Source organism: Bufo gargarizans, chromosome 7, assembly GCF_014858855.1.
Source record: "Bufo gargarizans isolate SCDJY-AF-19 chromosome 7, ASM1485885v1, whole genome shotgun sequence".
NCBI classification, from domain to species: Eukaryota; Metazoa; Chordata; class Amphibia; order Anura; family Bufonidae; genus Bufo; species Bufo gargarizans.
The window spans coordinates 22082600-22095228 of NC_058086.1; the positions used below are offsets into that span (position 1 = coordinate 22082600).

At 46.4% G+C, this 12629-nt stretch overlaps 1 protein-coding gene across 1 annotated transcript in view; it reads right to left on the reverse strand.

Annotated features, from left to right (window-relative positions):
* Positions 1-12629, reverse strand: part of CFAP92 (cilia and flagella associated protein 92 (putative)) — an 88431-nt gene that overhangs the window by 18127 nt on the left and 57675 nt on the right. Inside the window, exons 9-11 of the mRNA XM_044301560.1 lie at positions 7832-8715; positions 7380-7571; positions 484-769 (exon numbers count right to left, since the gene is read on the reverse strand). Of these exons, the coding sequence (XP_044157495.1) occupies positions 484-769; positions 7380-7571; positions 7832-8715 (1362 nt within the window). The remainder of the gene's footprint in view (positions 1-483; positions 770-7379; positions 7572-7831; positions 8716-12629) is intronic.

Consider the following 12629-nt stretch of genomic DNA (forward strand, 5'->3'; position numbering starts at 1 on the left):
TCAAAGTGGAGAGGGCTCAGCCGTTACAGAGAGAGCTGACCCTCTAGGTGTAACAGCAACGCCCCTGTTGCTCCTAGAGGCTCATTTGCGTATATTAAAACTTAATTTTTCTCAGCAATGTGGACACATATGAACATAAGACCAACACAGATGCCTTCAGCTGCCAAATGCACATGTAACAGGTCAGCCAGTGTCATAGGGACAAATCTGCTGACAGATGCCCTTTAAAGTTTGTGTCAAAGATCAATTACAAAATGAAGAGGTTTCAGGATGAACAAAGTTTCTGCTAATCATCAACATATCCAAGACCCTGGTCTTTTACCAAAAGAGGTAGCCCCTTCTATGTATAATTATATACATAGAATTATATACAGAATTATATACAGTTTATCAGGAGCAAGAAGAAGAATAAAAGTCAGGAATGCTATGTAGATGTTAAGATGGAAAAGTTGGCAGTTTCCCTCTCCGGGGACCTGTACTTACCTGAATGTGGTCTTTTGTCTGGTTATTCTCATTCTCCCTCTTAAAGTGAATGTAATTTTCATTAAAATTATCTAAGGGTATATGCAGAGGACATCGCAAACCTTTGTCTTCTTTCTCTGAAATAACCAGCTTTTTGCTGAAAGTATGTTCTGCATCTGCAAACAAATCTCCAAGTTTAAGTGGAATTCCAAATTCTCGACTCAGCAGGTGAATCATTTCTACAGAAGGCAGGAGGTCTCTCTGAATGACATCTCGTAACTTCTTGGCACTGCAGAGATAGTCTAACCTATAAAAACGCAATAATACAAAAAATTGAGTTGTTGGTGTTGGTGATAAACCAGAGGAGTGTAGGGAGTTGTCTGGGCTATAGGTATTGATGAACTATCCTAAAGATAGATCATCAATATCATATCTTGGGGATACGACAACCCCACCAATCAGTTTTAGGCAGCTGCTTGCACTGCAAGCTATACTGGAAGCGGACAGCTCTGTACACTGTGTAGCTGCTGTGGCGGTGTACTGCAGCTAAGCTCCTAGTACAGGACATAGGACTCTGATCGCTTTTTATTCAATACCATAACAATTATGTTTATATTTTATTATTTATTTTTATATATAAAATTAGTAAGGGGGAATGATTTTTTTTATTATTTTTTATACTTTTTAAAAACATTATTTTCACCCCTGCTATCATTGTACCATACTCTGCAATAGGTTACTATGGCCAGTCATGGAGCTTTCCTTAAACCCCAGGCTACAATGGCTACTAAACGTCGCCCCGGCAAATTTGAAGAGGTGTTGGTCAAAGTGAACCCTCCCTCTCTCTGACAGCCAGCAGCCACTACTAACCACAGCATCTAAGGTCCTAAATGGCCATGATCGGAGTTCTCTCCGATCCCGGTAATTGCAGAAGGGTATCAACTGTATTACACAGTATTCACTGCGTATGGAGGGGGCTTAGCTCATAAACCCGCTCCATACACCTTGGATGTACAGCTACATCCAGGTGCACAAAGTGGTTAAAGGGTTTTTCTGGGACTAAAAAATTAATGTGCTGTTCCGGTCTTCAATGTCTGAATAGCTCTCTGTCATTCAGCTTTTTTTAAAAGCCATGGAGCTTGGACAAGCACAGTACCCTCTCCATAGCGTAGTAAGGACAGGACCATACATTGTACTGCTATCCTTGGTATTGCAGCTCAAACCCATTCACTTCAATAGGACTGTATTGCACAGAGGCCATATGATTTGACGGATGGGACATCACAGCCTGGGGAAGAGGCCTGAGAGCAGCAGCCCTTTCCAAGAGCTGGTCATTGGGGGTGCTAGGATTTGGACCAGCATTGCTCCGACATTAATAACCCATGATAAGGATAGGTCATCAGTATTTAAGCCTTACAAAACGCTTCCGAACCTGAAGTGAACTAGTCAGTTTTACTGCATGTAATAACAAAACCAATAAAACTGTGGGGGAATTTTTTCCAATGACACCCATTTTGCAATTTTTTCCAGCTTCCCTGTACATCGTATGCAATATAAAAAAATGCCCTCATATAGCTATGTGAATGAAAAGAAAAAAAAAAAGTTAGGGCTCTGGGAGGGCAAAAATGCAACAACGGAAAATCGCCATGTCTTGAAGGGGTACATTCAAATGTTTAGAAATTATTTTAATATTAGTTTCTACTAGGGTTGCACCAGGTATGGAATTATGGAATTATCAATACCCAATCGATACTTTTCTACCGGTATCGATTCGATACTGGGATTTGCCTTTTATCGATACTGGGATTTGCCTTTTACCGATACTAGGCTGCGCTATTGTACAGCTTAGTATCAGAGAACATGGTGCGCGCTGCTCTCAGCACGCGCCATGTTCCTTCAGCAGCACAAGGGAGAAGGAAGCAGTCCCACCCTCCCCCTGTGCTGCTGCTACCAATGGAAGGAGGAGGGGAGGGGCTGTGGCCACTGCACCACCAATGAAGATAATTAACGTTTAATACAGGAGGCGGGTGCCAGCATTAGAATAATGCCATACCCTATGCAACTGTACATTAAATAAATAAATAAATATTTCTCATTCGTATCATTGGGTATAGCTGTTGCCACTAGGAGCTGGACACTAAGCACAAAGGTGTGAGCTCCTCCCTTCAGCTATACCCTTCCTACAGGGACTTAGCTAAATCAGTTTTAGCTTAGTGTCTGTAGGAGGCAGACCTCCTTGCCTTTTAGGTCTGCAACTTTTTTACCCTTTTATGATTTTTCCTTTTCTTTCATTTTAGCGGGATTTCAGGCGGTCCTAGCTGCATGCATTCCCACCCATGAGATGGAAGACCAGGGGGTCCCCAAGCCCCCTGCTCCTTCCCGTTCTCCAGAATTAAAGGAGGACCAGAGGTTCTTAAAGCCTCTGCATCCCCCTAGCTTTCGGATCACCACGGCCACCCACTACAAGTCCCCTCTGTTTCCGGTGTAGCGGCCCTCCCCAAGGGGCCGCACACCGAAGGTGATGATCCGGCTGGAGCCAGGGGGGCATTAGACGCCGGACGGGTGAGTATTTCTGGCCAAATAAAAAGGTGCTCCCCTCCTTCCTACTCCCTCCCCTTCTCAGGTTACCTTCACTGTGTTCCCTCCACGGAAGCCTTGTCCCCTCCATACGTCTTTCTCCTGTCGGGAGTGGGGAGAGGTTGGAGAAGCCTCTGGTGCGCATTGCGCTCTATCAAGGGGCCATTCCTCCTTTGCGTCGCGTCCGATCAGGCTCCACTGGGGCTGCTGCTAATTGAGGCCCTGGCTTCTCTGCGGCCTACTCCAGCATCGGCTCCCCACAGCCTCTTCTCTCCTGGTCGGCATCTTCATTCGGCCGGGGCTTTTTCCAGTAAGCTCTGGTATCCCGCAAGGGAGCGGGGAGCGGGGTGGAGCGGAGGCCTCTTTGGCAGGAACGGCAGATAGTCGGGCCTGCACTTCCCTACACGTTGGGGGCGGGGCATGAAGTTATCCCCGCTCCCACTCCTTCAGATGTATCCTGGGGCAAATTCTTGGCATCGTTTTCTGCCTCCGCCCACATCATGGTTTTAAATGCACCACTTTGCCGATGGCAGATGGGGTTTCTTTCTCTGATATTAGGGATAAAAAATTGGAATCTTTTGCAAAATCTTCCTTTGAAGCAGTGGGCACAGCACTGCGACCGGTTTTTGCCTCTACATGGGCTAGCAAAGCGATGGGTGACTGGGCAAATAATTTCCGTCAGGGCCAATTCTCGGGGAAACTAGCCGTATTGCCCTGCAGCTCGCCAATGCCAGTGCGTATATATTTGTGAAGCCTCTCTGGACGCGGCCAGGCTTATGGCCCGCTCGTCAGCCCCTTTTGGTGGCTATTCGCCGTACCCTATGGCTCTCTTGTGCTGGGCGGCAGATGCTTCAAAGCGGACCCTGACGGCCCTCCCCTTAACAGGCAGACTTTTTGGCAAACGCCTGGACGAGATAATTTCTGATGCTACAGGTGGTAAGAGAACTCATTTACCACAGAACAGGGTTCGTTTCAACAAGTCAAGAAGGCGAAAACCTCTTTTTCGCCCCTTTCAGAGTTTTTCCAGCCCCAAGCGGCCAACTGACAAGCCTGCCACGGATTAGAAGCGCAAGCCTTCCTTCAAAACCTCGCCCTTCTTGGTGTTCCCGTCAACAGGGCCCCAAGTCCTTTAACCCCAAAACCTCCTCTGCATGACGTGCAGCTTCCGGGGCCCCCCGATCGGGTGGGCCGCCGGCTTCATCTGTTTCGGCATGTTTGGCTGGCTCATGTCTCGGATGCTTAGGTGAGAGGTCATTGCAGAGGATTACAAGGTGGAATTCAGGTCATTCCCTCCGTCCCGGTTTATTCGCTCATCTCCTCCGACCACTCCTGCGACCGTTTTCGCGGGTTCTACTCCAATCTCTTGGTGCTCCCCAAAAAGGAGGGGACATTCCATCCCATTCTGGACCTCAAGGCACTCAACCGCTTCCTTCGGATCCGCCGCTTCCGGATGGAGTCCCTTAGATCGGTCATTGCGTCCATGGAACCGGGAGAGTACCCGTCCTCGATAGACAAGTACGCTGATCTTCATGTTCCCATCTGCATCAGTCATCAAAGATTTCTCCGGTTCGCAGTGGGTCCCTTTCACTACCAGTTTGCGGCCCTCCCGTTCGGCCTGGCCACAGCTCCCAGAATATTCATGAAGGTTCTGGCGGCAGTCATGGCCCTGCTCCATGCCAGAGGTATAGTGGCGATCCCTTACTTAGACGATATCCTCATAAAGGGTCCGTTGTTCCAGGCAACGGCGGACAGCTTGTGCATAGTCCTGGACACCCGAGAACGCTTCGGATGGATCCTAAACCGGCAGTCATGTCTTTAGGGTCCATTCACATGTCCGTATGTGTTTTGCGGATCCACAAACCACAGACACCGGCAATGTGCGTTCCGCATTTTGCGGACCACACATCGCCGGCACTCTCATATTGCGGACAAGAATAAGACATGTTCTATTTTTGGGCGGAACAGAAGTGCGGATCCACAAATGCGGACAGCACATTCCGGAACCATGGAAAATGAATGGGTCCGCACCTGTTTTGCTAAATTGCGGAACCTATGCGGACCCATTTTGCGGATGTGTGAATGGAAGCTATCCACTCTCTGTCTTCAGATTCTCCCCTTGTTGCGGCCCTGTCCTCCTCCTATTCGTCAATGCATGCGGGCTCTGGGTCACATGATCTCTGCCTTCGAAGCAGTTCCCTATGCTCAGTTCCATACCCATGGCGGAAACAGCTCTGATTCTCAGCTGGACGGAGAGCCATGATCCGGCACTGTCGGCAGTCTTACATCCCCGGCGTCGACAACTGGATCGCCGACTTCCTCAGCCGGGAGAGTCTTGATCCCGGCGAATGGGCTCTTCACCCGCAGGTTTTTCAAGCCATCAGTGAGCGATGGGGTTGGCCAGACGTGGATCTCATGGCCTGCCAGTTCAATCACAAGGTCAAGAACTTCAGGGTGCGGTCCAGCAATCCCATGGCCCTGGAGTGTGACGCACAAGTGATTCTGTGGAGTCAGTTCACGTTTTCTTACGTGTTCCCTCCTCTTCCTCTCATTCTATGTCTCCTCCAGACATGCCCGTCATTCTCCCGTGATAAAAAGCTCAATTCTGCCCGTCATTCTCGTGGCCCCAGATTGGCTACACTGAGTGTGGCACGCATCTCTTGTCACCCTCCTCGCTGAGGAACCCTGGCATCTTCCTCTTCGGGAGGACCTCTTGTCGCAGCGACCAATCTTGCACCCGAATTTAGGGTCTCTACATTTAACGGCATGGCTGTTGAAGCAGTTGTACTAAGGGCTTGGGGTTTCTCGGACGCTGTTGTCCAGACCATAATTCTGGCCAGAAAGCCGTCGTCTTACCAAATCTACCACCGGACCTGGAAGTCCTACTTCAGTCGGTGAGAGCGTCACCAGCTGGCTCCCATTAGTTTCTCGTTGCCACGACTCTTGTCTTTCCTGCAGTCGGGTATGGACTTAGGGCTGGATCTTACCTCAAAGGGTAAGTTTCGGCTCTTTCCATTCTTTTTCAGCGGAACTTGGCTCCGCTTTCTGAAGTTCGGACCTTCCTGCAGGGGGTTGCACACACTGCTCCCCCTTTCCGTCCTCCGTTGAATCCTTGGGATCTTAATCTATTGCTCAACGCTCTCCAGTCTTCACCGTTTCAGCCTTTGCAGCAGGTGTCGCTTCGCTTCCTGTCCTACAAGGTGGCCGTTTTGGTGGCAATCACTTCCATTCGTAGGGTGTCGGAACTCGCGGATCTTTCCTGTCAGTCGCCTTTCCTGATCCTCCATCAGGACAAAGTAGTCCTTCGCCCTGTTCAGTCCTTCCTTCCGAAGGTTGTGTCGGCATTCCATCTCAATGAAGAGATCATTCTCCCTTCATTTTGCCCTGACCCGTCTCATTCTCGTGAGCAGTCGCTCCACACTCTGAATTCGTCATTCTAAAAAGGCCGAGACGAGGGCTGGATGTGTCTAAAACTTCCATTTCCCGATGGATTCGTTTGGCCATACACACCTTTCAGTCTCCTGACGCTTCACTGGGGCGTAGCTTTTTGCAGACTCTCTGATTGGCCGTTTTTTTTTTTGTTTATGCCTACCTTTGGGACTGCTCTGTAACCTCCCATGGTCAAGCCTGTGTCCCCCAATGATACGGATGAGAAAACTAGATTTTTGTACTTACCGTAAAATCTGTTTCTCTTCCGTTCATTGGGGGACACAGCTCCGACCCGTTCTCTCTTTTACGGGCCCCTTATGGCCTATGTGGTTCTGGGTTTGTACATAGCTTGGTTTCCTGTTTTTGTCTTGCTTCTCCTACTGCTTTTGCACTAACTGATTTAGCTTAGTCCCTGTAGGAAGGGTATAGCTGAAGGGAGGAGCTCACACCTTTGTGCTTAGAGTCCGCCTCCTAGTGGCAACAGCTATACCCATGGTCAAGCCTGTGTCCCTTAATGAACGGAAGAGAAACAGATTTTACGGTAAGTACAAAAATCTAGTTATTACATATCGCCACATCTGAAAAGTCCAAACTATTAAAATATAAAATAAATCTAGCAATAGAAAGCAGTAATAGAAAAAAAAAATTAATTAAAACTGCGCAATTCGCCATTTTATTTTTTTTCACCTTGTCCCCCCCAAAAAATAGGATAGGACTATTTGATTATGGGCTGAACATTCAATAAAATGCGGAAAGCATGCAGCTTTTTTGGTGTCTTATTTTTTTTGCGTGGTATCGAATATCAGAATACTTTTTTATGGTATCGAAATCAAATCAAAATTTTGGTATCGTTACAACCCTAGTTTCTATTGTACGGAAAGAAAAAAAAACAATAACCAAGAAGTTAAATCTACCTGGACAAAGCTTGGAAGCATAATGGAGGGACCATGTCTCTGATGTAGAGAAGTGGCTGATTTACTAAAGAGTACAGAGGTTCGTGCAGATGGACGTGACACAACAACACTCCAAGATCTTTGTATAAACGCTCGTGAAAAGTCATATCTGAATTGTACAGAATCTCCAGCCCTCCCTTCTGTTCTGCTTCTCTGTAAAACAAAGATCAGACATATTATTGTCTCTACCGCTCACATGTATACTGTATAGGACCAGGGATCAGCAACCTTCGGCACTCCAGCTGCTGTTAAACTACAACTCCCACCATGCACACTTACTCATCTGTTCTTGTAACCTCTATAGTAGTGAAAGTAGGATTATGGGAGTTGTAGTTTCAGAACAGCTGGAGTGCTGGAGGTTGCAGATCCCTGGTATATACAATTCCAGACTATTATATAACAATAGTTTGTACCTGGATGGCACTGTCTCCCACAGTTCTTTCACAGCATTTTGTCGCAGACCTTCTAAAATAAAGAGGTGAATGTCTCCATCCATGATATGAATGCCGGTGATAACATCCAGCGAAGTGTCGCCTTTCTGATCATCTGTTAAACACACTCTGGAGACAGCATCCAAGGAGAGACCTCTGGGGTCAGGCTGAAGACTGAGAGCACGACAGTTGATTTCTGTTATCTTCATGATAAGATCTTGAAACAATTTATTGTTCTTATAATCAAAAATGTAGATGATACGTCCAAAAGGACAATCAGGAGTCACAGCCTCAGAGGAAAGTGGCACTGCCAGGTCTACTCTTACTTTGAGATGAGACTGGGCATCTAAATAATGTCCTACTGGTAAGGGAGACACTTGGCTATCAATATCTGATCCAATTATTCCACCACTTTTGCCCTCGGAGCGATGCTCTGTAGCATCTGGACTTTCACAGCTGAGGATGGGAACAGATATATTCAAGTATGTTGCCCCATAGACCAGTTCAGATAATCTCATTTTTGCAATTCCATAAGGATCCGACAACCTGTCTCGCTGAGTGAAGGGGTTATGAATAGTGCTCTTAGAAGTTATAAGTCCGACATTACTTAGCTTTTCATCTTCAGGCTCCATGCCAAAAAGTGATGGCCTGCTGATATTCTCCTTTATTTTCTGATCTCGATCATGTACCTCAATCTCTATAGGCGGGCCAAGAAGAAATTCACGCAACTTTCCAGGACTCATAGTTCCTACGAAAACGACATAGACGTCTTTGAAAAAGACGTGTGTTCCATGTGTCTGCCCATGCGTTTGGTGAAAAAGATGATCCTGGAATCTGTATCTGCAGTACACTGGGATACACTTCTCCTGGAAAACAAAGATAACACACATTATACGCTGGGGACACTATGTGACATTAAAGGGGTTGCCTGGGATTACAAAAACAAGACTGCTCATTCTCCAGTAACAGCTCTATTCTTGGTATTGTAGTCAGTCCGAATCACTTGTATGGCAACAAACTGCAATGCCAATTACAGCTCATGGGCAGGAGTGGTACTATTACTGGGTGAAAAACCCTTTGTCTTTAAAACCTAAAATATTCTGGTTACTAAAAGATACTGACTGGGCAGTCGGACTCCCCACTGATCCCAAAATAGATGATCCTGTACCCACATTCTGATGGAGTGGCAGGTCAAGCATGCTGCCTACCGCTCCATTCATTCCCTACGGGAGACTTGGGCACTGTACTGAGCTAGAGTCAGCAGTCCCATACAGAATGAGGCAGTGCTTCACCTGTCACTCTATCAGGATGGGAGCAAGGGCCCATCAGTGGGGTCCCAGTGGTCAAACCCCCACAGATAACCCCTATCCTGTCCTACCTAGTGGATAAGGAATAACTTTTAGTAACCAGAATACCCTTTTAAAGGGGTTATCTGGTAAATCATATTGATGACCTATCCTCAGCTTTTACTGTGTATACTTATAAAAAATCTGGGGTCGGCACTGCCACCTCTTTATGGGATTCTCGTGGCAATTCCCTGGTGGTGCTCTGCATCACAGACTAAAATCCACTTGTCTTGTGAGAAAATGATAATAAATGCAGCACTCACTGGATCCTTTTGCAGGGAGGCCAGACGAAGCACAACTGAGCAAGAAACAGCCTTCGCTTGTCACTGAGTAAGTGCCCGCACCCGTGATTATGTTTTAAAGAAAAATAAAGAAACTGCAATACAAGTGTCCTCAGCTGTTAGAAGAGGCCAGCGCTCCGTGAGCACCGCGGCTCCTTCCTAGACCATGTGACATCACCGTATATCGGTCACATGGCTTAGTTGCAGCTCAGACCCATTGAAGTGAAGGGGGCAAAGCTGCAATACCAAGCACTGCCGCTATATGATGTACGACGCTGTGCTTGGAAAGCCCCCCCGACACAGCTGATCGGCAGGAGTGCCAGGACTCGGAACCCCTGAGGATAGGTCCTCATTATTATTTCCTGGATAACCTCTAAGTCATTTTTCTTTACGCCACCATATTGATACATCTCTGTATTACTCAATAGCCCAAAGCAGAAACTCCCTAACATAACTGCACTCATTAACCAGTGTCATGTTTTACTAAGAACATATTAGAATAATTTATATTCCTATGCTCACATCTGTTGGAGGCTCGTTTGGGGGCCTCTGTCACGGTTTCCTGAAAAAATATAGGACACAATAGTTCTGCCTGCTGGTCTCCCTAAGGGAAACCCGACGGGCACCATTATAGTCAATGGGGTACATCTGGTGCCATTAGTTTCACTGATGCGTCAGATCCGGCACTGCCAGTATTTTCACTGTTCTGCTCCTATAATGGGGCAGAATGATGGAAATGATTAGCACTGATGTGAACGCAGCCCTACCAGGCAACTAACAATATGCTGCCACGTTTGCCAACAGGTTTGATTTGAAGATCAGTCATTTATGTCATTATTGGAAGACTGTACTCCTACTGCTATAAGCAGATATTCCAATGAAATGCTCAAAATGTGAGGAAGATGTAATTTATACTTGTCTATAGCATATTTTAATAGTGGATCCAAGGGGGGTGACTTTAATTAATCATCCCCTATCAAGCAGCCACATGTCTTTAGCTGCACCAAAGAAATTCACACTATTCAAAGCAATGCTTCAGATTTGGCTCCAGGCAATAACGCTCAGAGAGACAGAACTGAATACTAAACTGTCCTACTTACACAAAAAGAGCTTCAGATTGCCCCCCTCCCCCATTCCCTAGCCAGACCTGCTACAGGGAAGCATATTTACCTGGGTCCCAGCTCCTTTGTTCCCTGTACTCAGCTGTCTCACTTGGGTACCCCTCTGTCAACATCCAATTTTACACCACTGCAGCCAATCACTGGCCGCAGCAGTGACCTGTCCCCCTTGTGTCAAATAACCAATGGACCTGGTCACTGCTACATCCAGTGATTGCATGCAATGGTGATAAAAGTGGATGTTGACAGCGGGGGACCCGAGCGACGCAGCCAAATAAGGGAAGCTAATGAGCAGGTAAGCATGCTTCCCTTTTGCAGGTCTTGCTAGGAGGGAGTTTGCCAAAAAACATCAAAAATTAACCAACCCCTTTAAGGGCTGCATCCTCCAAAGCTTATGTCTAGGACACATACTATATTTTTCCTGCTCTGTCCTTGAACCATTTATTCCTCCTCCTCTGCTGAACTATAGATCTTGGCACGTGGTTGAGGATTTGGGCTTTCCCACACAAAGACCCAAGTCCCCACTCAAACTGCAACCTTTGCTTCCCACCACTATACATCCACCATGAGACCAGTATTAGGCTTGCCCTTAGCACCATCTGCATACAGAGGAAATATGATGTGAGCCAGACCACAGTATGACGTTAAGCATCTCTAGGTGAGTCCAAAAGCTTACCTACTATGCTCTCATAGGTAGGTGCCTAGCAGTGGTCACTGACGACCTTCAGGACATTGATTCCAATATATTAGGGCCTCTATACTAGAAATGCAAGAAAATATCCCACTTACCTGCCTACCTTCTAACCTGTGGGAAAGGTCTGATACTCTACTTCCTTCCTGTATGATTCCTGGCTGTCAAATATACTGAATGGGACTGAATCTTATTGCTTTTTCATGTGGTTCCATGGCCGTCTTGCTCAGGTACCCCGCGGTGCCTAGACCTGTACTAGAGGTACACCTTATCTGCCTACAACTCCGCTTTTTGTTTAGACCTTATGACAACCTTTCTGGACTTCCTAATACAGTAAACTGCTGTTCACAAAGGGAGAATTCCCTCAAGAAGGGGTTGTTGTTTTTTTAATTAATCCTTCATAAAAAATATTATTTTTTAGAAAGTTTGGCCTTTTCCTTTTGGCAGTACTATGCCATTAAATTACATATAAAATATTGCCTTTCTGTAGGAGTCAGAGCAAATTATAAAACCTCCCATATAGACAGGTAATCTATTGTCAGTTTACTGCTGCTGTGAGGGTAAGACGAGTAAAGGATTTTCAAGGTAATTCTTATTATAATAGTAAGTGTGGAACTGGGCTCCCTTTATGACCGCTCTATTGTTCTCCTGATGGGCCTAGATAAAGATGTCCACAGAAGAGCATCGTACTCATCCGTGCAATGTGTGATGCTCTAATTGAGTCACTACAGGGAGGGTCTCTGTCCACACTGATTGTCTGACAGAGTTAAAGGGGTATGCCCATTTAAAATATGCAATCAATGCAAGATAGGTGTGATCCCATCTCTGGGACCCATTCCCATCTCCAAAACGGGGCCCTCAAAGTGAACGAAGAACAGCCGCACACGCACGGCTCACTGGTACGTGAGCTCCAAATCTAGCTCAGCGCTATCTCTGCTATTTCCAGCAGTCCCATAGCATTGAATAGATCGGTGGCCACGCTTGCACTGTGCCCTCTCCATTCACCCATATGGGACTTTCAAAAAGGAACCTAGCACACTTGCTAGGCTATTTTGGGAACTCCCACAACGATGAATGCAGAGCACGCTGCCCCCATGCACAGTGTGCTCTCCTTCACTCTTCACTTTGGGGGTGCCATTCTGGAGATAGGAGCGGGTTCCTGATGTGGTAAATCCTAGTGATGTTTGCCATGCTAAAAGTCCAAACAAAAAAGAAGTTAAAGAGCCAGGGCAGGAAGTAAGATTAAATGGAGTGACTTCAAAACATTATATCCAGAAAGCCATCCAACCATATTTTAATTTAAAAAAATTATATAGAATATTCACATAGAATTTGCTGGCTGGA